Source organism: Neovison vison, chromosome 12, assembly GCF_020171115.1.
Source record: "Neovison vison isolate M4711 chromosome 12, ASM_NN_V1, whole genome shotgun sequence".
Lineage (NCBI taxonomy): Eukaryota > Metazoa > Chordata > Mammalia > Carnivora > Mustelidae > Neogale > Neogale vison.
In genome coordinates this window covers 10184922-10211859 of record NC_058102.1, presented here as the reverse complement: position 1 = coordinate 10211859, position 26938 = coordinate 10184922, and the positions used below count along the sequence as shown (strand labels likewise).

Here is a 26938-nt window from a genome sequence, read left to right as displayed (position 1 = left end):
CTCCCTTTTCTCCTGCAGACCATCTGTGTCCGGTTCCCAGCTACATAACCCCGGCACCTGGTACTTACTCATTTAACAAATATTTATTGAGTCTCTACCATGTGCCAGGAACTGTGCTAGGTGCTGGGGAGAGAGCCGAGAATAGGAGGGAGAGAGCGAGCGAGCACAGATGAAGAGGTAGTATAGTTTCAAGGGAGTCCAGTGAAGGAGACAAAACAATGGTGTAAAAAGCAGCGGGAAGGTGAAGTGGCTGTTCCGGTGAGTGGTCACGGAGGACCTCTCTGAGGAGGTGACATTTGAGCTAAACCTTGAATGAGGAGAAGAAGGAGACCATTTGAAGATCTGGGAAGGAATGTTCCAGGCCAGGGCTAGCAGGGGGCCCGTGTGCTTCAGGGGATTGAGCAGGAAGGAGGGGATGAGGACAGAGGGATGATGGGGAGTGGTACTTGATGACAAGGTCGTGAGCTTCCAAAATTTCTGGCTATGACTCATCACACACATTCCCATCAGAGGCCAAGTTCATGCACACGTGTGTCACTGAAACAAGTTTCAGGAAACGATTCTTCCCCTTACAACATGTGACACACGCAGGGGTGCCTGGTTGGCTCCGTAGGTAGAGCGTGCGACTCTTGGGGTCGTGAGTTCAAGCCCCACGTTGGGTGGAGGGCTTCCTTAAAAAAAAGACAACACAACCGCTTGTGATGCGTGAAGATATTTTCTATTTCGCCTTCTAAATGTGTTGCTTGTAACCACTAAATGGATTTCAGGGTCCACTAACTAGTTTGGTAAATGATATTTTAGAAGACAGTAGGGAACTTGGATTTTATTCCTAAAATCATCGAACAGTAATATTGGGGTATATGGCTTTCTGGATTTTCATTTTTTAGTTTGATCACTGGGGACACAGGAGGTGCTGCGTGAATATTTGCTGAAGTAATAAGGGAGTGAGTGGGGTCTCCGAGGGGGCTCATGGGCTGGGGTGGCTGAGTTTCTTCTGCTGTGAGGTAGAGCAGCCACACCAGCCTGTTTTCCCGAACCTTCTGGCCAGCACCACGCGGTTTCTCTCTTTGCCTTCCCTCCCATCCCCTTACGCTGGTGGGAAGGAAGCTGCTGGTCCTGCCACATGCTGGGCATCTCCTTCCATGACTGTACTGTTGGCCTCAGCCTTTCCATCGCTCCTGTGTGGCTGGAGTCACGGCCCTACTTTGTGGAGGCTCGGGGAGGTTAAGCAGCCTGCCCTTGGTGCTCGGCTTGGAAGGGGAGTTGTCTCCTGCCCTGTGAGGAGCGGGGAGCCAGGTCTGGTCCCGGCTGTTGAGTGCTCTCCCCAAAAGCCATAGCTGTGGAGTTCAAGTGGTAGGCTGGCTGGGGGCCTTCTGGGCCCGGGGGTCTCCACCTTTCTTAGGGTCTCTTTCCTGTTTCTTGGCAGCTGGTGTCTCATCACCTAGAAAGGCCCAGGCACCCTCCTCCCTGCCCTCCGAAGCACCTACTCCAGCAGAACCAGGAGACAGGGCTCAGGTAGGCAGGTGCCCAGGGGCTGCAGGGGCAGGCTGTGTGGGTACCCTTGTAATGTTCATTCTAGGTCCTTTCCCCTTGGCTTCGGAAGTAGAGCCTCAGTGGCAAGGGTGGCTGAGGGGACATGGGCCAGATTCCGGCCCATTCTGTGGGCAGGGGGCTCCATTCTTTCTCCAGGGTTTGGGGTGAGATCAGGAGCTTCCAGGCCTGGGAAGGGGGGCATTGGACAGTCTCTCGCATTGACTTTGTCACCCTGGCCTTGACCGGATTTACGCATAGAATGTAGCAAATATTCCCCTTGATTCCTGTGCACACAGAGCTTTCAGCTTCCCAGTATGATTCTGTTCTGTCCTCTCAACAACCCTGGGAGGTGGGCGGTAGGAGTCCTGAGAGAGAGATGAGAATCCCGAGAGTCATTTGTCTAAGGCCAGTGCCCCGCCCCAAGATGCTGAGAGGACAGACTCCAGCCCTTCATATCGGGGTAGCACGTTGCAGGGCGCAGAGGGCTTTTCCCACCTGCTCCCCCGCTTGTCCTTGCTGGAGGAGCTCCTGAGGGCGGGGGAGCCTGGCCAGTGTGGGTGCCCAGTGACGTGGGGCTGACACAGGCAGGGGTCAGAGGAGTTCACCGGCAGGTGGGAACCTAAGGTCCAGAGATGTGAGCAGCTTGCTCTGGGTCACAGAGCTTGGAAGTGGAGAACCTGGGATTTAAACCCACCGCAGCTCTAGGAGGGGAGACAGAGAAGGCAGATGAGGTGGGCGTAAAAGGAGGTCACCCGTCAGGGGCCGACGACCTGCAGGGATCCTGCAGGGATGGCCGAGGGGCAGGGAGGTTATACAGCCAGGAGCCGTCTCTGGCAGAGAGCGCCCCAGAAACTGGAAGTCAGGACTTTTGTTTCCATTCTGACTCAGTGACCTTGAGCAAGTCTTTCCCCTCTGCTCTGGGCTTCAGTTTCCTCATCCGCAAAGTGGCGACCGCGTCCCTTCCTCTGCGGCCCTGGGGCTCCGGTGACGTGCATTAGCACCGTGGAGCTCGTGTGCACTCGGGGGAGAGTGGGTGCTAGAGGGGGTGGGGGCTGTTCTAGAGCAGGGAGCTTGGTGAGCACAGCCCCACGCCCCTCTGCTCACCCCGTTCCCTGCAGGGCGAGGAGCTGTCGTCGGGCAGCCTGTCTGAGCAAGGTGCCCAGCGGACCCCCAGCAGCACATGCGCCGCCTGCCAGCAGCATGTGCACCTGGTCCAGCGCTCCCTGGTCGAGGGCAAGCTCTACCACCGCCACTGCTTCCGGTGAGTGGCTGCGGGAGCAGGGTGGGCAGGATGGGGGGCGAGCCCCACCTAACACCCTACTACCAAGGAAGGGAGCTTCTGTGGACTCAGCATCACAGTCTGCCAGGCACACTACAGGGCCCTTCCTGCCAGAGCATCTTGCTTATCAACCCATTTTACTGATGATCCAACTGAGGCTTAGTGAGGGGAGAAGCCTCATCAGTCGTGGGATCAGAGGAGCTGAGCTCAGGGGTTCTACCTCCTGCCCAAAGCTCTCTGAGGCGAATGACCTCATGAGATTAAGGAGCTGCTTTAGAAGTCCTTGAAAATAGAAAGGATTTTTTTAAAAAATTAAAATAACAGCTTGCTTTCCATGTGTGGCTCCCAGAAGAAGCCAGGTTTAAAGAAAATGGAATGAGAGACAGAGAAAAGACAAATAACTTAGAACATGTCTGAAAACATTTTTTTTAAAGATTTTATTTATTTATTTGACAGACGGAGATCACAAGTAGGCAGAGAAGCAGGCAGAGAGAGGGGGGCGGTAAGCAGGCTCCCCGCTGAGCAGAGAGCCCGATGCGGGGCTTGATCCCAGGACCCTGAAGGCAGAGGCTTTAACCCACTGAGCCACCCAGAAGCCCCTGAAAACATTTTTATAAGAGATTTTATTTCTTTGAGAGAGAGAGCGTGAGCAAGAGGGAGAGTGTGAGAGAGCAGGAGCACGGGGCAGTGACAGGGAGGAGAAGCAGGTTCCCCACTGAGCGGGGAGCCCCGTGCAGGGTTCCCGGGATCCTGACCTGAGCCGAAAGCAGACACTTAACTAATGCGCCCCTGAAAACATTTTATGTGTTGCGAAAAAGCAATCAGAAAATAAATAGTTGGGGCGCCTGGGTAGCTCAGTTGTTAAGTGTCTGTCTTCGGCTCAGGTCATGATCCCAGGGTCCTGGGATTGAGCCCTGCATCGGGCTCCCTGCTCCGCGGGAAGCCTGCTTCTCCCTCTCTCTCTGCTGCTCCCCCTGTTTGTGTTCCTTCTCTCGCTGTGTCTCTCTCTGTCAAATAAATAAAATCTTTAAAAAAGAAAAGAAAAGAAGAGAAAAGAAAAGAAATAGTCAAGGGAAGCCAGCAACTGAGTTCCAACATGCATTAGATTGTGGGTTAGTGTGTGTCTGTGTGTCTGTCTGTGTCTGTGTGGGGGGGTGTCTGTGGGTGTCAGTGTGTGTCTGTCGGTGTGGGTGTGAGAGCAGGGTGGCCAGGCCTGGAACCCCAGGGGCCTGACTGCAGACCTGAGGGGTCACAGCCCAAGCAGGGGCACCATTGTACTAACACACTGACATCTGGCCACGAGGACAGCGTTTTAAGGACTTTTTCCAGGGACCCCCCAGTAAAAAAATGCCTTGGACCCTATGAGCAGTTGTGAATACAGACTGGAATAAGGCCTCGTGGAAACAGACACACAACAGGAATTAGAATTTCCTGGAAAAACAGCATATTCTTTCTTGTGCAAGACATTCTATTTCATATAAAACAACACCAAAACGCCTTGCTTGGTTGACAACCTGAGCTGCCGGCGGCCGACCGCCTCAGCACTGGCTCGTCCTCCTGCGCAGGGGCAAACCTTTGCTTCCTCTTGCAGCACAAACCAGAGGCTGTTTCACAATTTATGTTGCTTGATTTCATGTGATTTTATTGTTCTGTACTTCTGGCAGTTACATTTGCCTCCTCCTGTGGGAAGGCCCGGGTGCAGGATCTGGGCTGGAGGAGGGTGGGTGGGAACAGCCGTGACTCCTTGGGGAGGAGGAGCCAGTGTCCCGCGCGGTTGAAGCCCCCTCCCCACCTTCTCCCGGGCAGGTGTCGGCAGTGCTCCAGCACCCTGCTCCCTGGGGCTTACAAAAGTGGGCCTGAGGAAGGCACCTTCATGTGCGCAGAGCACTGTGCCAGGCTGGGCCCCGGGGGGCGGTCAGGGGCCACGTCCGGGCCCCCTCTGCAGCCAAAGCAGCAGCAACTTGCAGAAGAGGTCAAGGATGTGGACGGAGGCGGTGTGGGTCGTAGTGCGCCCGCAGGGGCTGAGGCAGATGTCCCCAAGGCCAGCCCTGAGGCCCGGCCCCAGATCCCCACCAAGCCCCGGCTTCCAAGCAAAGCACAGGAGCTGGGCAGCTCCCCAGCCGGCCGCCCCACGCCTGCCCCGAGGAAGGCCCCAGAGGGCCCAGCCCTGACACCCCCTACGCCCCGGCCCCGGTCCAGCCTGCAGCACGAGAACTTGGCGGAGCAGGGCGGCAGCAGCGGCCTAGTGAATGGTGAGCACGGGTCTGAGGTGGGGGGGCACTCGCTGGGGTGCGTCTCGTGTTTAAATGTGTGTGTGGTTGGGAGTATCTGTGTGTCCGTGTTCTCTGAGCCTTGTTCAGTCCATACACGCCGGGGAGGGGGGACTGCTCTGAGCCCAGGCCCGAGCTGGGCCCTGGGGACAGATTCTGTTCAGGCCTGTTTGTGCCTTCAAGGCCCTGCCAGTCTTAGCGGGGAGACAAGCACAGACAGGGATGTCCATAGAATGTGGAAGTCTGTTAAGACAGGGGAAGCAGAGGCTACTGTGGGTTTCACGGAGGACACTCGGGGGGTCAGGGGAGGCTTTGAGCAGGAGGTGACACTGGGGCTGGGCTGAGTTCAGGCAGTGTTTCCTGTCCACGTTGGGGAAGTGTCCAAGGGACACTTGGGTTCCCTTTCTGGGCTGAAATGCCTATGGGGTGTCCGGGTCTCCTGGCCTTGCGCACGTGACCATTACCTGTCACCTTTTGTGCTTATCTAATCGCCCCAAGTGCTGGGAGGTACAAGGTGGGAGGGGAGTTCGCCACGGCCACCTGGAATCCGGGCTCTGCCGGTAGAAAGGGAGGGCACACCACGGCTCGCTGGTGCCCGCAGCCGCCCATGAAGAAGGCCTGTCTCACTCTCCTTTCCCATCTAGGAAGGTTGCACGAACCCCCGGTCCCCAAGCCGAGAGGGACACCCAAGCTGTCTGAAAGGTAGGCTGGCTCGGAGAGGATTTCCCGTGATGGGGGCCTTGTGCTGGGCATGGGGGTGCCCCTGGCGTCTGGCGGGTGGGCAAGGCTTCCGTGGGCACCTGACTCACCAGCACACCGTCCCAAGGTCGTGCAAAGCTCATTCTGGGCGGGTGACAGCAGGGCTGAGTGCTGTGCCCACATCTCCTTCCCCGAGGCCCCCTTGGAGTCCCCACTCCTGTGGGGAGTAGTGCTGGTAGAGACAGGCCCCCTGGAGCCCCTTGACCTCTCCCTGTCCCCGCTGCTCTGTGACACGGGACACCTAGGCCTCCCTCGAGGAGCTGTTGTGAGAACTGGCAGCTGAGTCTAGAAAGACCCCGAAAAGCTCCATCTGCTGTGTGCCTGGCCCAGGCCCTCTAGCCTGGGACCCTGCACGTGGACAGCTGTTTCCAGCTGTTCTGGAGCTGTTCTTCCCCTGTGTGGTCTCTGAGGGGGAGGGTGGGCTCCAGCTGTGGCACTAGTTAACGCTCTATCAGCACTAACCCTTGTGAAGATTCCTGTCCCAGTGAATGGCAATGGTGAGGGGACAGGTGACTTTCTCAGCCTCACACAGAGAGCCCCTGTGCCTCCTTTCCTGGGCCGGGCTCATGGGGGCTGAGGGTTCACTCTCTCTGGGCCTTACAGGGCCCCGCTGGGTTGTGACCGTAACAGTCCACTTTAGCCTTGAGCCCAGACTGACCCCACTGGACTCGGGGAGACGCGGGCAGTTTCTCATTCACTTTCTTTGAAATGGACTTAAAACTATCCAGGGACAGGAGGAGGCTGCCCGCCTCCCCCCCGACCAATGGTGTCTGCCTCTTCCCACCTCCCTCCAGGACACCAGCCCCCAGAAAAGACCCCCCATGGATCACACTGGTGCAGGCAGAGCCCAGGAAGAAGCCAGCCCCCCTCCCCCCGAGCAGCAGTCCTGGACCTCCGAGCCGGGAAGGCAGGCGGCTGGAGAATGGTGGCATGGAGGAGAGCCAGGGCCAGGAGGAGCAGAGCCAGGTGACAGCGGGCCCGGACCCCAAACCCTACAACCCCTTTGAGGAGGAGGAGGAGGAGGAGGAGTCCCCAGCGGCACCCAGTCCGGCCGCAGGCCCTGCCCTGGCCCACTCGGCGGAGGTCACCCCCAAGTCCCTGCACCCCTGGTATGGCATCACCCCCACCAGCAGCCCCAAGACGAAGAAGCGCCCCGCGCCCCGTGCACCCAGCGCATCCCCGCTCGGTGAGTGCCATCTCCTGGAGCTTTCCTGACGAAGCGCTGGGCTGGGGGGGCCGGGGTCAGCCCTGGGCTGGGGACGGCTGTGTGGTGGTGGGGGGTCCTGCCAGGTCAGGTGCCACGTGGGTCCTCTCAGCTAATTCAAGAGCACACCTGCGGGCTGGGTAGCATGCACCTGCCTCGTGGGTGAAGAAGCAGGCCCAGAGAGGGCAGGGGATTTGCCCGAGGCCACGGAGCGCTGGATTCGACAGGACAGGAAGGAGGCCGGGGGCTCCACACTCTGCACTCCCAGCCCTCCGTAGCCCTCCTCACAGTGAGGCGTGAGGATCCAGTGTGTGTCCCACGGCTGAGGGGCTCAGCACTGCCACCGTTTGCTTCAGTCACTACCCTCCTGTCGCCGGGCACCATGGGCCATGACCTGACTGTGTGTGACCTTGAGCAGCTCCTTTCCTCTCTTGGCCTTCAGCGTCCCCATCTGGAGGACGTTGGTGGCGAGTCAGCCTCGGGGCGCTGTGCCTCCCTCCACCTACCATGCCCTCTCATCCAGGCTCTGTGTGGTTCTTTTTTTTTTAAAGATTTATTTATCTGGGTGCCTGGATGGCTGCGAGGGTTAAGCAACTGTCTTTGGCTCAGGTCACGGTCCCAGAGTCCTGGGATTGAGTCCCGCATCGGGCTCTCACCTCCGTGGGGAGTCTGCTTCTCCCTCTGACCTTCTCCCCTCTCATGCTCTCTCTCACTTTCTCACTCTCAAGTAAATAAAGAAAATCTTAAAAGAAAAATCATAAAAAAAAAAAGATTTATTTATCTATTTGAGAGAGAGAGACAGGGAAAGAAAGAAAGAGCGAGAGAGGTGGGGGGAGGGGCAGAGAGAGAAGCAGCCTCCCTCCTGAGCCTGGAGCCGGATGCGGAGCTCGATCCTATCAGCCTGAGGTCAGGACCTGAGCCGAAATCAACAGTCAGATGCTCACTGATTGAGCCACCCAGGCGCCCCTTGTTGTAGGTTTTGTCTGTCACCATCCTGGGGGCTTCTTAGGCCTCAGGGCTGGTCACCTTCCATCATGGCTGGTGTACGGCCGCCTCCAGGACCTCAGCGGGAGCCCCTGGGACAGGGGGTCTGAGAGCACATGAGAGATGCCTGGAAGCAGGTGCTCAGGTGGCCCCTGCTGGAACCCCGGGGTCTTGTAGCTACGGTGGGTGGGCAGCTGCGGGACGCCGAGTAACGAGTCCCACGGGGCTGTGTCTGCCCCAGCCCTTCCCGGCCGGCCGAGTGCCTGCCCTCTGAGCCTGCTGCCTCATCTGGAAAACACAGACAGCAAGGCTTCGAAGCATGGTGTCTCCGTCGCCCACAGGATCAAAGCAGCATAGGGCGGCGCCCGGCCAGGTCCGGGGGCTGCTTCAAGGCCTTCCGGTTCCTCCCCTGTCCTGCCAGGCCGAGGCCCAGGACGGGCCAGCCCGGACTCTGTGTGTCCTCCCCTCCCCTGCAGCCTCGCCTCCTCCACTGGGTTTGGCATTGGATCAGATCAGACACGGGAGGGGAAATGGAGGCAGGGAGGGAACCCAGGACTACAGACGTGCCCCGAGGTGGCGCCCCGGGTCCCGAAGTGTGGGGGCCGAAGGCTGATGATTTGGCGGCTGCTGACCTTGGTCCTGTCATGCCCTCGCTGTTCTCTGGGCCTCAGCCTGTGGGCACATGGAAACTCTCTGCGGAGAGGGGAGGGCGGTAGGTGAGGCTGTGCCTCCTTGCGGGGCGCTCACATGCTTACTTGTTCGTTCAGCTCTGCACACCGCCCACCTGTCACACTCAGAGCCGCCTTCCGCGACCCCGTCACCGGCCCTCAGCGTGGAGAGCCTGTCCTCTGAGAGCTCCAGCCAGACCCCCTCTGGGGAGCTTCTGGAGCCACCAGCTGTGCCCAAGAGCTCCTCAGAGCCTGCAGTCCATGCCCCCGCCACCCCTGGGACCTCTGCCAGCCTCTCCACCCACTCCTCCCTGTCCTCCTCTGGGGAACTGGTGCAGCCCAGCGCAGACCAGATACCTCAGGCTGGCCCTGGCCTCGCCCCCGGCACGAGGGGCAGCCCGGGTCCCCAGCCCGCCAAGCCCTGCAGTGGCGCGGCCCCCACCCCTCTCTTGCTGGTTGGAGACAAGAGCCCCGTGCCTTCCCCGGGAACCTCGTCCCCGCAGCTCCAAGTAAAGGTGAGTCCTCCCCCTTGCTAAGAGCCGCTGGCCTGTCTGGTCTCAGGGCGGGAATGTCCAGGGTCTTCCGTCTTGGCTGGCGTCTGACTTGGCTGTGTCTTTCTGCCCATTTGTGGCTCCACTCACTGAGGCACGCAGTCATCCGTCCGTCCTCCTACCCATCGAGTCACCCGTCCACCTGCTGAACCCTTTATATAGTGAGGCACCTGGTCCCCTGTTTACTTGCCCATCCCACATATGTGCCCGTCGGGGATCCAGTCCCCCAGCCCCCATCCAACTCCACATCCTTCTGTCCACCTCTCTGTTCACGAGGCCTGTTTATGCCAGAGCCCCCCACTCCACCCAGGCCTCCTGGCACTCCATCTCCTCTTGGGGGCAGAGGGGACTGGGGCACCCATCTCAAGGAGCTTGTTCTCCAGGTGACCTTTGTGGCTCTTTGTGTCATTGCTTCTCAGTCCCGTGCCAGGAACCGGGGGTCGTCAGGGGTCAGGACACTCCTCTGGGCGTCTGGTTCCCAAGGGCCTCTCTTGTAGCCACAGTCCTTTTGGGCCACCAGGTACTGGTTGTCTGCATCTGTGCACGCTCTGCAGCCCTTGAGGGCCCAGGGCTCCTGCGGCCCAGCTCAGGTGGGGTGGCCGTAGTCACGGGCTGATGGACCTGACAGGGGATCAGTCTGGGGAGCAGGCTGAGCTATGGGTCTAGCTCCTACCTGTGCACCTTTCAGACGTCTCCCTTGCCCCGGCCTGGCCTGCAGCCTCCTGTCCAGCTCCGCCACCCGCCTGCTGTGTGGCCTTGAGAAGGTCCTGGCCCTTCTGGGGGCCTCAGCCTGCTCTGAGGAGGCCCAGGGTTCCCTGGTGGTGGCAGGTGGGGCAAGAGGTCAACTTTGGACACCTGCCCTCTACCGTCAGGCAGCGACTTTTAAACATCATCTTTCTGTCCTGGGTGTGTGTCCTGGGTGGCTTGACAGAGTCTGTGGTGAAAGGCTGAGAACCCTTGGGGACCTTGGGGATCTCTGTCTGTTTAATACCGTGCTGGGGCCCCTATGGGTGCTGCCCTGTGGGAACCAGCCTCTGTCTCCCTGCCCTGCCTGGACTCGGGCCCTCGTACTTCTGCTTCAGAAACCCCAGGGCAGCCACTGCCAGCCTGAAGGATTCTTTCCATGGGCTGGTGCGGGGGAGGTGAGCAGGGCTCCACCAGCCTCCCTCACCTGCCTGGGAGAAGGTTGGGTGAACACTCCTGGGAGCACTGCTGGCCTTGAGTGAGACCTTTCCTTGGGGCCCATCACCACATCTCTGTGTCGGACGAGCTGGAAAATGCCATTGGAGGACATTTTGCCCGTGTGGCAGCGAGGCCCAGTCCCAGGGCTGGGGCTATCTGGCCGTGCTTGCCTCAGAGGGGCGGGGTCTCTGCGGAAAGCTGGACTGAAGCAGGGCTGGGGGGTGGGGCTTGCGGTGGGGGGAAGACAGAGGGGAGGGGTGTTTCCTGGACAGGAAGGAAGGAAGCTACTCTTTTCCTCCATCTCCTGGCCAGATGGAAGGTGGGATACCGCTGTCATACTTCCTGGCAGGGTGATCCAGGCCAGGAGCTTCCTTTCTCTCCCTGAGCCTGAGAGTCCCTGCTTGAGAGGGGTGGTTGTGAGGCCTGAGAGAGCGAGTGTAACTGTCTGGCCCTAAACTCCACGTCCTGACCACTGCCTCTGGTACTAGATGGCTGTCCTGGCCCTAGCTTGGGCCCTTAGGAAGTGCATGACCTTGAACCAATTAATTAACCTCTCTGGACTTGAGTATACTCAGCTATAAAATGGGCATTACAATACCCGTTTTGCAGAGGGGTTGGGAGAACAAGAATATCTAAAGGGATCCAGTGTAGGACGGGAGGTGGGAGGTCCTTGGAAATGGAGATGTTTGTCGAATGCCCCAGTGGACCAGAGACGGAGTGCTGGGAGGGTCTCTCTCTCTCTCTCTCTGCCTGGGCTGCTTCCTCCTAGGCACCGGGCCCCAGTCCCATGTAGTCAGGCTGCCCGGGCGGGGGTGGGGGTGTCTCACTGCCCCCTCACCAGACTTCTCCTTTGCCATTCTCCCTGCCTTTAGTCTTCCTGCAAGGAGAACCCTTTTAACCGGAAGGCATCACCCACAGCATCCCCAACCACAAAGAAGACCACCAAGGGATCCAAGCCGGCCAGGCCGCCGGCCCCAGGACACGGCTTCCCGCTCATCAAGCGTAAGGTACTGGCCGGCAGTCTGCAGGCGCTCGGCTGCCTCAGGTGTCCTGTGGGACTCGTGAGAGGATGGGCTGTCTGGGCAGTTGTCCTCCGGGGCTGCAGAGAGGGGCCCTTGGGGGGCCCAAAGGGAGGATTTAACTTGCAGCCAGGGGGATTTTGAGCAGACTGACATTTCACTTGTTACTAATAATAGTTCACGCATCAAAGCACTCACATGATACACTTTGAGTTAAACAGATTAGAGTGTTCTCCAGTGATATCATTTATGGAATGGCAGAGGAGGGGGAGGGGATGCCACAGGAGGCAGAAGGTTGATCCTCCCTCTGGGTGTGCCTTTCTGGGCTGGGGCCAGGGGCCTGGAGGGGTTGGGGTGCTCTCTACAGTGGCCCTTCCCCGCACAGGGGTCCTGCACCTGGCCGTGCTGGGGTGTGGGAATGGGCAGGCCAGTGCTGGCCCGAAGAATGGCAAAACTCCTGGCAGCGGGCAGGTGGGAGAGATGGGTCGTTCTTCCGGTGACCGGGGCGTTGTCGGGCAGGTCCAGGCCGACCAGTACATCCCCGAGGAGGACATCCACGGAGAGATGGACACGATCGAGCGCCAGCTGGATGCCCTGGAACACCGTGGAGTCCTACTGGAGGAGAAGCTGCGGGGCGGAGTGAACGGTGTGGTGTGGGGAGCTGCTGGGAGGGCCTGGTGGGGGGGAGGAGTCTTGGGGGGGCGGAACCTTCCCTCCACCGGGGGCTCCTTTGAGGGCTGCAAGTCCTGCCAGCCCTGGCCTCAGTGGGCTTCTGGCTTCCAGAGGGCCGCGAGGATGACATGCTGGTGGACTGGTTCAAGCTCATCCACGAGAAGCATCTGCTGGTGCGGCGGGAGTCCGAGCTCATCTATGTGTGAGTGCAGACCCCTGGGCCGTCTGCTCCCCAGCACGGAGATCTTTCCTGCCTTCCCTCCTCTGACCGCATGGGGCAGGGAAGCCGTGCGAGGGGCGGGGCGTCGGGGGCGGGGCTTCCGCGGAGGGGCGGGGCTAACACCTGGCTGTACCCACCCTCCAGTTTCAAGCAGCAGAACCTGGAGCAGCGCCAGGCGGACGTAGAGTATGAGCTCCGGTGCCTCCTTAACAAGCCAGGTGAGCGTAGCGCCACGCGCTCCTCTGGCACCTGCCAGGGGCTGTGACATTCACTAGTGGGCCCAGTTCTTACCCTCGCGGCTGGGGAGGAGACAGAACCCCAATGGGGACGCATAGGCCAGCTCTGGGAACAGGGCCCCGCGGCGGGGAGAGGGCCAGAAGGTGCTGTCTGGGTCATAGCAGGTGATAAATAGGCTTGAATGATGGCAGGAGCAGGAACAGCGTGGCCAGTGTGGGGGTGTGGCCTCCTGTGGCATCAGGGATGACAGGCTTGCAGAGAGCGCCAGGCCCAGGACCAGACTGACATGTTTTGGCTTCTCCCTCTCTTGGAACTTGGGGGTAGATGGGTCCCCAGTGGGGAGAGCCTTCAGGCTCCAGGGCCCCAGGCTGCCCCAAATGAGTGACAGCAGAGGCACCTCGGGGTTCATGGCTATGAGGCCAGAGCGCAGTCAGACTTTAGCAGTGGTGGGAGAGAAGGTGGAAGGATCCCATGTACAGTGTGGCTTAGAAGGACTCTGGGGGTACAGGGCGGGATGGGCTCAGAATGGTGGAGCTGCGGCTCTAGGGGTTGGGTGTGGAGTCCTATCCTCCCGTGTTCTGCGGGGTTCCGCCACAAATGTGTTGGAGGCAGGGGACGGGGTGGGGGTGGGGTAAGGGGGAGCTAGGCAGATTTCTTAGCCTCACTGAGCCTTAGTGGCTTCAGGTGTAAGACAGGGCGAAGGTACCCACCCTGTAGGGAATTCCTGGAACAGGAGATAGAGGATGTGGCAACACCTGGTGCCCCCCAAGGGGCTGGTGGTTGATGGTTATTACGTGACCAAGGTGGGGTCTGTGGCCCTGATGTGTAGTTGAGCCACAGCTGGGCAGAGAGACCACAGGAACCAGGCTTTTGACTACTTCCTCTGCCTGGACAGTGGGTCTCACTGTATCCATTTCACAGATGGGGAAATGGAGAATTAGAGGTTGAGTCTTGCCCATTGGTGGTGGCACTGGGCTTCTCATCCCTGCCTCTGACTTGGCCTATCCCAGCTCACACAGCCCCTCCTGCCTGCTGGGACAGTGGCCCTGTCTCTTCACTGACTAGGGAACTTGGGAGGCGGGATAAGACCCGGAGGTAGAAGTGTCTCTGGAAGCCATTCCACTGTCCCCTGTGAGTCATTCCCACATCTGGAGGACGGGCACGGCCCCCATGCAGAGAGCGCCACAGCGACGCCATGTGGCTGGAGTTGGTGCAGTCCCCTGTACCCCAGGCCAGCCTGGCCCTGGGTTTATTGTGTTGCTTCTCCAGCCTTCTCTGTGATGGCCGCATGTCCTGGGCTTGTCATCCTGTCCCTGGGGTTGCTTTTGCATGGTGAGGCTAGTTTATAAGGCCCCAGGTCGGTTAGGGACCCATAAGATACCATAAGGGCTGTAGCTTGGGGCTGTCAGGCTACCCAGGATTAAAGGCTGGCTCCACCATTGCTGTGTGACACTGGTTAAGGCCCTAACTTTCCTGAGCCTCAGTTTCCCCATATAGTATAGGGATAGGACCTCCCCGGGCCCCATATTTGGGAAGTAGCCGAAGGATGTGAATTGGGATGATGACTCCCATGCTGTCCCCAGAACTGTGCTGGGCCACCTGCTCCCGAGCTCTGGCAAGGTGAGGTGTAAGGACATTGGAACAGGACTGGGGGGGGCTCAAGATAGGGAGGCCTATGGTGGCAGATGGCGTGGAGGGAAGGCTGGGTGTGGACACCCTTCCCCTGGGAGCCTGTGGGCTGGGTGAAAGGGAAATGAGGGTGCACGTGGGCTCTTGGATGGTCCCGTGGGATAGCTAGGGGTCTTGAGAGGAGGCTGGTGGGGCAGCAGGTATAGGATACGTCAAGGACACCCCCTTGCTGGGCTCACCACCCCCAGGGTCCTGTCTCCTCTAATATGCCTTCCTGTATGGCATTTTATTAAGGTTCCAATATATCTTGGGTTACCTTGTTTCTACTGCGTAAAGACCCTTGGGGTCCCCTATTATCTCCCAAGCTCTGCCCCGTCTGGCCAGCCCACCCTTGGAGACTCTCAGCAGGCCTGGCCTGAATCCTGCCTCCTCCAAGAAACCACCTAGTGAACATTCATTGAATCAATAAATGAATGAGCAGAAGCAGGAGCCTCTTTGGCCACTGCTGGTCTCTGTTCGCAGAACATGTGTTGTGCTTGCCCTCCTGGAGCCCCCTTGAAGAGTTTTTCAGTAGGCAGCCTAGTATCCTCGGTCTCTTAACCTTCATTTCCCCCCAAAACTTATCACCAACCCCCAGGTGGTCCCTTCCTTCCTGTCCTCGCAGGATTCAGCATGAGCTGGTTGGTCTACAGCCACCTAAGCAGTCAGGTGTTGGTCCCTGGCTTCCTGGGAAGGCAGGAGGGTTTCCCCCTCGCTCAGTTCCCCAACTTTTCTCCTCGGGCAGAAAAGGACTGGACAGAGGAGGACCGGGGCCGAGAGAAGGTGCTGATGCAGGAGCTCATGGCTCTCATCGAGCAGCGCAATGCCATCGTCAACTGCCTGGATGAGGACCGGCAGAGGTGAGGGAGGGGGAGGGGCTCCCCCACTCTGGGGAGTCGGGGGGTCCTTGCAGAAGGGGCTCAGCGATCCCAGCACACCCTCCCTTAACTTGTGGGAAGGACTCGGGCTGGAAGGGACTGAGGGAATATCCGGTCCTTTCTCCTGGGGGACACCGGGCTTCCCTTTCTCATTTCAGGGAGGAGGAGGAAGATAAGATGTTGGAAGCCATGATCAGGAGGAAAGGTGAGGCCCCTCCTGGCTCTCTGGTCCACCTGAATCTTGGGAGGGCAGCCAGGGCAGAGGGTCAGAGCGGGAGCTCCAGGGATGGTATGTGCAAGCTCTTGGCCTCTCTCTTGATGAGAGGGCCATGTGTGGCGAGGCAGGCCAGCCTAGAGCCAGCAGTGCTGTGGCCTGGGCTTAGAGAGTGGGCTAGAGGGAGGGCTCAGTGGGCGAGGAACCCTGTGCCAGGGCGGTTGCCTAAAGCCAGGAGTTCCTCCTTGACATCTGCATCTGATCTTGGAGAAGTTTGTGGGCTGGGGCACCTGGATGGCTGAGTCAGTGAAACCTCTGACTCCTGGTTTCAGCTCTGGTGATGTTCTCATGGTGGTGGGTCGAGCCCTGCGTCTGGCTCTGTGCTTAGCGGGGAGTCTACTTAGGGATTCTCTCCCTCTGCCCTCCCCCCCCCCACTCTGGGTGCTTGCGCATGCTCGTTCTCTCTCTCTCTCTCGTTTTCAAATAAATAAATCTTAAAAAAAAAAAAAAATTGTGCGCCCAAATAGCCATGCCTACTGGAGACGGTGCCCAGAAGAGCTAACAGAGCACTGGCCTGGGAGTCAGGAGACTGCTCTCAGCTTGGTCCCATCAGGGACTCATGTTGTGGCCATGTGGTTTGGTCTGGACTCGAGTCCGTCTGCTCTGGCCCCTCATCTGCTGCAGGGGGGTGCTGAGTGTCTAGGGATGGCGCATGGAAGGCACCTCACCCCAGGCCTGGCCCCCGCAGAGAGCTCAGCTGGCCTTAAGTCCATTCCAAAGGCCCACAGTCGCCCGTAGCTGCCTCGTGAAAACTAGGGGTGAGGCAGAAATTTTTGGGGTTCCTTCCAGCTCTGTCAGTGTCTCCATGTTGTGGCACCCAGAGCTGTGAACAGTGGCTTAGGGAAGCAGGGCCTTTTCACGATAAACCTGTACTGTGCTTCCAAGCTCCAGGTGGCTTTCATGGTCGTTTATTTCTGGATCCTTGCCAAAACACGGGGACAGAGGTGCAGTCCCCATCCTGCAGGTTCACAAAGCTGAGGTGACATGTCCAAGACCCCAGACGAGATGGAGGAATGGAGCTGGGCCTTCGTCACTGCTCCTGGCCCACCCCGATGTACTCCCCTTCCCACATGCTGAGTGCGCCCCTTTCTCTTCTGCAGAGTTCCAGAAGGAGGCTGAACCCGAGGGCAAGAAGAAGGGGAAGTTCAAGACCATGAAGGTGCTGAAGCTGCTAGGAAACAAGCGGGATACCAAGAGCAAGTCCCCGGGGGATAAGAGCTAACAGCCAGGGCAGCCAGCTGGGACTTTCCCCTCCTCCTGGCACACACAGGAGGAGCTGTACTCTGCTGGGGGGGCACCCTGCTTCCCATCAGGATCAGTCCTGGGGAAAGATGGCTCCAGGGGAAGGGGGGGCCTCTGGGTGACAGCCTCTCCCTCCTCAGGCTCCTCTGGCTGGTCTGGGCCAAAGAATTTTCTTCCCTTTTCTCGGGGCTGCAGGCAGCTGTGGGTCAGCCCTGCTCGATCTGGTTCTGATGATTCCAGATGCTGGGATGGACCCAAGGAGCAAGAGGGCTCTGGGTTCAGGGAGCAGCAGGGGTGTAGCACCCCTGCCTTGCGTCCTACCCACCACCTGTCAGGACGGGCAGCCCCTGGGTCCCTCTTCCCCTCTGTACCATGTCCAGACGGGATTCTTAGCAGTCAGAGTTCTGACCCGAAGGTCCTTCTGCCCATGTGGTCGGCCCGTGGTGGACCTCTGGCCGAGGTCTCCTGCCTTCAGGGCCCTGCTGCTCTTGGCAGGCCAGCAAGCCTGGCTTGGCCGCACCGGCTTCTTCCCACCCCAGCCCTGGCTCCGAGTCCCTATTTTCCTTTCCAGTGCAGGTGGCCCCGAATCCGTTTCTCCTCATTCCGGAGCTCTATTTATGAAGTCTAATTAAGTTTGAGCTTGTTACTCTGTCCTCAGACACGAATGGGCCTGATGGACAAATTCTTCCCTCTGTCCCGCAGACCTCTAGCAGGTGCTTCTGTCATCTCCCCTCGGTCCGTGGGAAACCTCACCTCCCAGGAGTTGGAGCTGGGTGGGTGCCCCGGAGCTGAGTCCCCAGAGAGGGCCTCTGGGTGACAGGCCCCAGTGGCAGTTCTGGTCCCCAAGCATCAGCGGAGGGAGCTGTGTGCTTCACGGAACACACGGTAGTCTGACTCCTCCTTCAGACTTGCCCGGCCGCCCCGGGCTGATCTTGGGTGTCTTCCTGGGTGCGGTCGTCACCTTTCTGTCTCCTCACACCTGACTGTTGTCCATTCTCTCCCGACTTGTTCCCCCAAAGGACTGATGGCCACTCACCGCACTGTGATGGCCATGGGAGAGGAGGAGCCTATGGGGACAACGGGCTTGTGTCCAGCAGCCCTCAAGTCAAAGCACTGTTGCTATAAGCTATCTCTGGGGCTCTGTGGGGCGGCTCTAGGGCCCCCTCCCTCAGCACACCTCTGGGGAAAGTACGCACTGTATTAACTCCTGAGGATTTTCCTCACCAACAATAAATGGAGACAACCTCAGTTGTCAGTGCCGCTGAGCCTTGGGCACTTTGCCCTTAGCTGGCTCTGCCTTCTTCCCTGCCTCCGCAATGTCCCGTGGTCAGGCATCTCTGGTCGCCTGAGAGGGGCAAGTGGGGTATCCACAGCCAGGGACCTTGGCCCCCAGGGCCTGGTGGTGGGCAGGACTCTTCCTCTGCCGGGAGTGGCAGCTCCTGTGCCTGCGCAGCCCCTGGGGTCTCCTTCCAAACATGCCTGTTGATCAGAAGCTGGTCACCAACTCCAAAGACTTTTAGGGGCCTGGTGCGTCACATACCTGACGAGGCTGGGTGTAACCCGAGGGGTGGCTCTGTCAGGCTGTCTTGGTATCCGAGACTCAGGTAGTGGGGACTGAGGTGAATGAGGTTGTCTGTCCCAGCTCTTAAGGGGCAAGTTCTTCCTTCCTTAAGTCAACCATAGCCTGTGGGAATGTGGGCCCAGTGTGGCTAGACCTTTCCATTTTTCAAAAGAAGCTGGAAATCCAGATTGTGTGTGTGTGATTTGTAAATATTGGCAACTAGTCTGCATTTAAATCAAGGGTAGGCTGTGTTGTCACGGATGGGCCAAAGGTGTCCTGGGGTTCTCCAGTTTGCTGTTTCGGGGCTACGTGAGGGGGCCTTTGAGGTGGAGGACAGCTGTCCTTATCATGGTATACCCTCTGTGCTCAGATTCTGGAGGGTACGTGGACACAGGCTTCTCACAGAAATGTTCCAGAGCCAGCCCTTCCTTGAGCTCCCCCTTCCGCTAACCTGTCTGAGGCTGTGGAGCCATCTTTCTTCGGCCACCGGAAACTTGGGTCATGTGGCCTGTAGGATTATACGAATCCCTCCAGGTGGAAGTGTTGGTTGAATTTTCCAAACTGTTTTGATATATAGGGACAGGAAAGTGACAAGAGTCCTGGAGAGTGCAGGGCTTGTGGTTGTCAGAAGACTGTGAGGACTTTGTGTGGTCGGTGGTGCCTCCAAAGGCTTCTGAGGCAGGGCATCGCCCTTGAGCCTTGAGAGCTGAGGCCATGGTCCTGCTCAGGCTCCCAGTGCACAGGCTGGGATCAGAGCTCCCAAGCCAGGCTCCTTTGGTCTAGCTCTTGCCCACCCTTGTGTTTCTGTGGGTTTTGGGGTTCTTGGAAAGCCTGAGAACTAACATCTTACCCTGAGAACTAACATCTTACCCTGAGTGACCTCGGTGACAGTGTCTTGGGGAGCCTTAGGCTTCACACAGGGAGAGCGATCCGTCTTCGCACAGTTTTATTGAGAGAATGAACCAAGTGAAATTCAGCCCTTGACACAGTGCCCCGGCCGTGGGGTGTCTGAGAAGTGTTGGTTCTCATTTCCACTTGAGATATACAAACAGCCAAAAGGCATCTGTACTTGAAAAATTCTAACTCCTTGAACAAACAAGCCCATCCTTTTGAAAACAGAATGGTGTATGTCATGATCTATGTTAAATATGTCTTACCGGCCAATTAATCATAGTGGTTAAACATTTACCTAAGGCTGTGAGAAGTCAGATAAGTAGGTCCTAAAGGCAGGTAGAAAGGAAGGAGTCATATTCATTACGCAGGTCTGAAAACTGGATGTGGAGGACTCACAGTGGGCGTTGGGGGAGGGAGGAAGAGGCCTGTTGGATGTCCTCGGACACACGCCCAAGGTGGTGAGATTGGGCCTTGCCTTCACTGTGTATGGGGTCTTTCCCCGAGAAAGACTCGAAGTTGTGTGTGTGTGTGTGCATATGTGTGTGTGTCTGTGACTGTGGTCAGTAGCCCAGCTGACCCAGGCCCCCTGGGCAGAGTCTTGAGGAGAACGAGCCCATTCCCTGAGGCTGGTCCATTTTCTAGAGTGCCGTGTGTGCCCAGGGTCCCCTAGGCCAAGGCAGGGCTGCATAGCCATCTGATGTGACTGAAGGCCAGGGTAGGTGGGCTGACTTGGGGTGGTGATGGCTCTGCTTGGCGAGGGGGTAGGCTCCAGTGGTCCGGGATGGGCTACCCTACCCCTGTCTCTAGAGACAGGTCAAGGGGTGACAAGAGCCTTCCTAAGGTCCTCACTCCTCTTGTGGTCAATGTCTTCCATTTCCCGTAGTTTCTGCAAACGACATCAGGGAAAGCTGGGGATCAGGGAGGGAACTTGAGGAGCCGCTGCTGATGTGAGGCTAGAGAAGACTCCCAGACCTGGGCCCGACCTGGGTGCCGGCGGTCTCATCCACTCCCGTCTCCTGCCGCACGCTCATGGCGGGCCCTCCCCCACCCCCTTCCTGTTGCTTCTCCTACCTGGGAGATCTCAGTGAGGATGATCCCTCGGTACTGTTTGCCCTGTCCCAGTGCCTCCATGCCAGCCAGGAATTCTTTCCTCTCCTGGATTTCCTTTACCACTAGATGGGGGAGAAGGGTTGTCCATGTCCAGGGCAGTAGGGAGCCCGCAGGCTCCTGGGACAGGTGGCGGGGGCAGCAGGTTGCCTCTCTCGGGGAGAGGAAGCAGTTCTGGGGTCAGTGTTTCTCACTCTGGCCGCTGAAGATGGGGCCCCTCCACACCCCCCACTCTGGCGTAAGTGGCCCCTCAGTGGCTTACATTCTTCAAAGCGGTCCAGCTCGGGGGCTGAGTCCTCCTGTCGCACGGGAGGGGGCTTTCTTTTCCATTCCTCTGAGTCCTTCCCGGTAGCAAAAATATTTTGGAGTCTTCGCTTCTCTTTGTCCAGATCTCCTGCAGGACCCAGAAATGGCCTCATTAAGGCGGGCAGGGCGCCCCATTCATGGCATGCTTTGCTCCCGGGTCCTTGGCCACATGGAGGGGGCTTCTGCAAACCGGGCGCCTTCCACCCTGGGAGCCCCTGAGCTTGTGTCAAGACAGGCCTGCCTTGTCCCAGGCAAGAAGGCTGGGAGAACGAAGGTAGAACCCACACACAGCTCTGGTGCAGAGCGAGGCTGAGAAAACCGCCCCTGCCGTGACGGCGGGCTGGGCGGAGAGGCTGCGTGGAGTTACATCGGATGCTGAGCAGGAAGGGGGACAAAGGCTCCACGGAGTAGGCTGGCATACAGAGGAGCTCTGGATTGGAGTGATTATGTCACCTTAAGAGAGCAGTGGCCATGACCAGACAGCCAAACGCTCCTCAGGGACTGGTGGCCTCCAGGTAATCATTACAGAGTTCTCAGAAAAGAAAAAAGGATCACCGAACCGGTTTCCCCTGGACCCTGAACACCCCAAGCGAAGGCGTGGCAAGGCTCAAGCACATTCGTATAAACAGCAGAGAATTTCCTTAGACACCTGCTTGCCTGCCCCGTGGGCTGCTGGGCCCTTCGGCCCCCCTCGAGGCCCTCTCACTTACGGGTGGCTTGAGGCTTGAATGGTTCCCGGCTGTAGGCCCCGTTGGCTTGGCACAAGCCGGCAGGCCGGAGGTGGGGCCGGGCCGCCAGGATGGGAGGCAGGTAGATGGCTGAGGCTGGCTGTTTGGAAGGCAAGACCCTCTGGCTGGACGTCGGGCTGCACTGTAGGGGCAGAGTGTCTCCTCCTGGGGAAGGAAGGTTTGGGTGAGGTGTGGGGGGCGGGGATCCCCCTGCGTTGGGTTGGGTTTCCTTTTGTGAAATTATAAAAGTGATACCACCTGTTACAGCAAGTCGAAGAGTATAGAGGTCTTCCCTTCTGCCTTCCAACTCCCCATCCCCACCCTGCAGTGAGCAGTGGTTAGAATTTGGTGGTCTTGTTCCAGACTTTCTGACATTAATACAAATATGTTCAAAGATGTATGTGCGTATGTGACCTCCGTGTTTCAAACACTGGCTCCTACTGTGTTACCTTCTGTAAGAGACTCTTAACAAGTTATCATGGACAAACTTCCAGATCACTCCATTTATATATAACTTATTTTTATAGCTATATACTAGTTTCTAGAATGAATACATTATTTATTTTATTCAACTAGCCTCCTAATTTCAGAAAATTCAAGCTGTTCCTCCCCCCCCCTTTTTTTTACTACTTCAAACCAATGCTGCAATAAACATTCTTGTGCATCAAGCCTCTATCCTGGTGCATTTATTTCTACAGACGGATTCCCAACACCTGCTTGGTCCACAGGCGGAAGGATGGTTTGGGTGGTAATACAAACCAGTCCCTCCTCCTGTCCATCCCAGTGGTCTTGGCCCAGGTCTGGGGCTCCTCCCCCAGGCCAGCCAAGTGTGTCACCTCCTATCTGGTTGTCTGGTCCCTCCTGTCAATCGCCCCAATGCCCAGCTCAGAGTAGGCCCCACCTGTTGCTTTAATCTGGCTCCCAACTACCTCTTCTAACTTTTCCAAACTTCTATCATCCACTCAGCAAAGATGTACTGAGCATCTGCTCTGTGCTAGGCCCCGGACACAGGGGTAAAGTAGTAAAGTAAGACGAAGTCCTGCCCTCGGGGCACTTACATTTGGGGTTGCAGGGGTATGGGTGAAACACACAGACTGTGACCATAGAGGGATGGTCTAGTCCCCAGACTAGGTCAGAGTGGCACCTACAGTTTTCAATAGGGGAGGCAGGGAAGGCCCCCACGAAGAGGCTAACGTTTGAGAGAAGACCCCAGAGATGAGTAGCTCTGCTGTGTAGATACTTGGGGAAGAACATTCTAGACAGAAGGGATAGCTAGGGCAAAGGCTGTGAGGTGGTAAGGTGTCTGGAGTGTCCGAGCAACAGTCAAGAAGCTAGGGTGGCAGGAATGGAGTGAGCAAGGCGGGGGTACAGTGGGAGTAGAGGTCAGAGGTCAGGGAGGGCAAGAGATGCATAGGGCCTTGTAGGCCTCTGGAAAGACTGGCTTTTCCTTTGAGGTGGGAAGCCATCAGAGGGTTTTGGGCAGGGAAGTTACCTGGTCCTCTGGCTGATGATGAAAATACAGTGTGGGGGCCAAGGGCAGAGGTGGTCAGAATCAGGAATTGTTTGGAGGTCAAGCAGACCAAAGCAGATGGATTGGATGTGGGGTCTGGGAGAAAGAGAAAGAGGAGCCAACGTGTCTGTCCTGAGGGCCTGGAAGGTTGGAGACGCCATTACTTCCCACTAACCTTCCCCTTCCCAGAGCCTCTACCTAGAGCCCCAGCACGCCTTTCCTACTCTTCCCTGAAGAGATGCTGTGCTTCCTAGAATGTCCCTCCTGCTCCCTCCACGTGCTATTTCCACATGCCCAGGGCCATGTGCTGCCTCCTGCTCGGGCCCAGCCTCAGCAGATGATTACAGCCCAAGTAATTCTGGGAATTTGGGGGCATTTGTGGCCTGCCACAGAACTTGAATGAAGCCTCAAAACAACAAGTAGGATTTGGTTAAGAGGAGAAAAAAAGAGAGGGGATTCCAGAAGAAAGCCAACTCAACACCAATGGTGGGAGGCAAGTTTTTAAAAAAAGAAAACTAAGGGGGAACCTTGGTGGGGCAGTTGCCTGAGAGTCTGACTCTTGGTTTTGGTCCCGGGTCGTGAGCTCAGGGTCTGGGCATCGAGCCCCGTGTCGGCCTCCATGCCGAGCGTGGAGTCAGCTTGAGATTCTCTCCTTCGGCCCCTCCCCCCACTCTCTCTAAAATAAATAAATAAATCTTTCTAAATAAATAAATACATAAAAAGAAAACTTTGGAGAATAAAACTGTCTGGCAAACCTGTTCCTTAACTTGGTTTCTCCACTAATGAAATCAGTCCTTCAGTAAATATCCAGCGTCTGGCTGCTGGTGGTACTGGGGTGAACAAGGACATAGTCCTTCATCTCCTTTACATCTAGTGGAATTTCTAGGTCCTTCTCTTTGTAGTCATGCTGCCGGGGTGCACCAGATTATTCGTGGACTGCTGAGTGCAGAGGTGGGAGTGATGGATTGGGCATGGGTTAACACGCCAGGCTCTGACAGCCTGAGCTGTCCTTGTCCCCAGCGAGGAGGCTCTGACCCCTGTGCTGGTGTGGCAGAGCCTGCCTTGGCCACCGCTGGACCTGAACTGCCGATATTTGCCTCCCTGGCCCTCCCTTCCCTTTGCTGCTGTGGCTGCTCTGGTGCCCTCCCATGAGCTTGTTCTCTGGCACATAAGGCAATCGCTTCTGGTAGACTCAGAGAAAAGATTCTGACATTCTCTCTCTTCAAGGCCACATCACAGGTCTCTGATACATTAAATGCTGATTCAGTTGAACCTCAGGAAGCACGGTAGGATTCAAGATCTTCATGAGCACCTTGCTGTCATACTCATGTACTTCCATGGTTTGGTTTTCCTTCAAAACAACTAATACGTTGGGTGGCCAAAGGCAAGGTGCGGACAGCCTTTGCACATTCCTCCTATGCTGGAATTCTGCCAAGTGTTTTGCTTCTGCTAGCTAAGCTGTGACTGAATAAAACTATGAGTAACACACACACACACACACACACACACACAGTGCTTTCCTCTGGAGAGCTCCTGTGGGATGTGTGTAACGGGGAGGGACAGATGGCAGCCACGACCACGTGGAGACTGTTTTGGCTGGGCAGCACGTCTTGATCGGGCTGTGTGATCTCTTGGAAGGCTGGCTAGAGATAGACAGACTGCAAGAGGCTTGCTGTTGTGCTAGGACCCATGTCCCGGGAAGAGGCTAAAATCCTAAAAGGTCAATTCCCCAGGAGCAAGGGTCAAAAATACTATTCACATTTTTTTGGTCTTTTTATTTATTATTATTATTTTTTAAAGATTAATTTATTGGGGCATCTGGGAGGCTCAATGGGTTAAGCCTTTGCCTTTGGTTCAGGTCATGATCTCAGGGTCCTGGGATAGAGCCCTGCTTTGGGCTCCCTGCTCAGCAGGGAGCCTGCTTCCCCACACCCTCTCTGCCTACTTATGATCACTCTCTGTAAATAAATAAATAAATGTAAATAAATAAATAAAATCTTTTTAAAAATAAATAAAGATTTATTTATTTATTTTTAGAGAAAGAATGAGAGAGAGGGAGGGAGGGAGGGAGCACGCACAGAAGGGGCAGAAGGAGAGAATCCTTCAAGCTGACTCCCGTTGAATGAGAGCCTTCATGGTCTCAATCTCACAGCCCATGAGATCATGACCTGAGCCAAAACCAAGAGTTGGATGTTCAACTGACTGAGCCACCCAGGCGCACTTTCTTTGGTCTTTTTAAAATGAGGCCCCCTACCCCTTAGTATGGAAGAGCATTGAAAGTGTGGTCTGGAGTCCCTCCGCCCAGGAAGCCTGTGTGGACTGCCTCTTACTTTTCATGGTGTCCATGATGTGGCGCTGTTGGAAGTTAGTCAGTTTGGATTCCTTCATCATCACTGCAAAGATAAAAGCACCTCTATGAGGCCTCCCGAGCCACAAGCAGAGCCCTTCATCTCATCCTACGCCAGTGTAAAACTGAATCATCCCCTAACCCCTTTCTGCACCTGAGTACTCCTTCTCTCCCTTTCCTGCTTTATTGTCTTTTCCTGGAGCACATATTACCATCAAAATTCTTGAGGCACATGGGTGGCTCAGTGAGTTAAACCTCTGCCTTCAGCTCAGGTCATCATCTCAGGGTCCTGGGATTGAGCCCTGATGGAGCTCTGCATCAGGCTCTCTGGTCAGCAGGGAGCCTGCTTCCCCCTCCCTCTCTGCCTGCCTCTCTGACTACTTGTGATCTCTGTCAAACAAATAAATAAAATCTTAAAAAAAAAGAAATTCTACATATTTTACTTACTGTACCCCTCCTACTAGAATGTTAGTTCTATGAGACAGCAAGAATGTTTGCTGTTCTTTTTTTTTTTTTTTTTAACTGTTGTATCCTCAGGACTTAGAGCAATGTCTAAAGCACGTTAAGTGGGTTTAAAATTTTTGTTGTTGTTGGGATGCCTGGGTGGCTCAGTTGGTTAAGCGGCTGCCTTCGGCTCAGGTCATGATCCCAGCGTCCTGGGATCGAGTCCCGCATTGGGCTCCTTGCTTGGCAGGGAACCTGCTTCTCCCTCTGCCTCTGCCTGCCACTCTGTCTGCCTGTGCTTGCTCTCGCTTCTCTCTCTATGACAAATAAATAAATAAAATCTTAAAAAAAATTTTTTTGTTGTTGTTGAGTGAAAGAATGAATGGGTAATATTTACTAAGCATGTGCCAGGGGCTGGAGCTACAGTTGTGAGCCCAAACAGGCATAATCACTGCTCTGATGGAGTTCATGGTCTAGAGTGGTAGATGACTATTAACCCAATGGGAAAGAACTAAACATCTGACTACAGGTTTTGCCGTCCATTGAAGGAAAAGGTATTTGGAGTTGTGAAAGGGCGGAACTGTTGGCTCCACTGTGGTGGTGGCAAGTGGGGAGGCTTCCTGGCTTCCTGGGAAAATTCAAGGTGTGGTCTATGGGGTCTACAAGAGTTTTGCAAGTTGTAGGATCCTTGAACCTTTCTGAACCCCAGGCTTTTTACCTATAAAATGACTAAAGCAATTGCTGAGCCGCAGGTCAAGTAAAGGAGAACTAAGCTGCAGAGGGTTAACTGCTACCACCACTCTTCTGTCCTTTACAAATACTGACCTCTGAGCAGCTCGCAGGTGCCCGGGGTGTAAGTGGCCGGCCTGGGGCAGCGCCAGAACTCCGTTCCTTTGGTCACCGTCTCCACCCTTTCCTGGGAAGCCATGGGAGGGCTCTGAGGAGGGAAAAACGCAACGGCACAACTCTTGTCTCCCAGGTCCAAGCTCTGCTCGCGCACCCCACAACGCCACCCAAAGTCTGGCGGGGGGTGGGGTGGGTGGCTGTCGAGCCATAGGAGAATCGTGACGTCGCCGTCAGTATCGCGACAGTGCCTGATCCCCCAACCCCGAACAAATACAGAGGCAGACCGCCCCCCACACGAACGGAGACCTCATCCTGACCCGACGCCTGCGGCAGGGAAGCGGTCTCGGGTGGAAGGGGGCGTTAGGATAGCCGTGGTCTGGACAGTGCCGGTCGGGGTATACGCCAAAATTGAAACCTCACCCTAAAGTAAGACCCCGGCTGGCTACCCCCAGCCACAGAGAGCGGCTGGGCTTCGGAGACCGTAAACACGGCTCCGCAGCGGCACCGTGCCTGGACCCCGCACAAATATTCGCAGACCTCCGCGACCAGAGCCGC

General features: G+C 56.8%; 2 protein-coding genes across 4 annotated transcripts in view; one reads left to right on the top strand and one right to left on the bottom strand.

Annotated features, from left to right (window-relative positions):
• The window catches only part of MICALL1 (MICAL like 1), a 27812-nt gene extending 8490 nt beyond the window's left edge, over window positions 1-19322 (top strand). For both annotated transcript variants that reach the window (XM_044228597.1, XM_044228596.1), the window contains exons 4-16: window positions 1427-1515; window positions 2652-2794; window positions 4619-5064; window positions 5727-5784; window positions 6636-7027; window positions 8797-9212; window positions 11303-11437; window positions 11969-12095; window positions 12233-12323; window positions 12486-12559; window positions 14992-15106; window positions 15283-15329; window positions 16499-19322. In XM_044228597.1, coding sequence (XP_044084532.1) covers window positions 1427-1515; window positions 2652-2794; window positions 4619-5064; window positions 5727-5784; window positions 6636-7027; window positions 8797-9212; window positions 11303-11437; window positions 11969-12095; window positions 12233-12323; window positions 12486-12559; window positions 14992-15106; window positions 15283-15329; window positions 16499-16620 — 2255 coding nt within the window. In that variant the 3' untranslated portion in view covers window positions 16621-19322. The remainder of the gene's footprint in view (window positions 1-1426; window positions 1516-2651; window positions 2795-4618; window positions 5065-5726; window positions 5785-6635; window positions 7028-8796; window positions 9213-11302; window positions 11438-11968; window positions 12096-12232; window positions 12324-12485; window positions 12560-14991; window positions 15107-15282; window positions 15330-16498) is intronic.
• On the bottom strand, window positions 19131-26938 carry C12H22orf23 (chromosome 12 C22orf23 homolog). 2 transcript variants are annotated; one of them, XM_044228598.1, is made up of 7 exons: window positions 26804-26938; window positions 26363-26474; window positions 25077-25139; window positions 21219-21401; window positions 20465-20596; window positions 20167-20267; window positions 19131-19981 (listed from the first exon to the last, which is right to left on the bottom strand). In XM_044228598.1, the coding sequence occupies exons 2-7, from the start codon at window positions 26463-26465 to the stop codon at window positions 19910-19912; spliced, it is 654 nt and encodes a 217-aa protein (XP_044084533.1). In that variant the 5' UTR covers window positions 26466-26474; window positions 26804-26938; the 3' UTR covers window positions 19131-19909. The 2 variants fall into 2 exon arrangements, with proteins under 2 accessions (XP_044084533.1, XP_044084534.1); XM_044228599.1 differs by lacking the exon at window positions 25077-25139.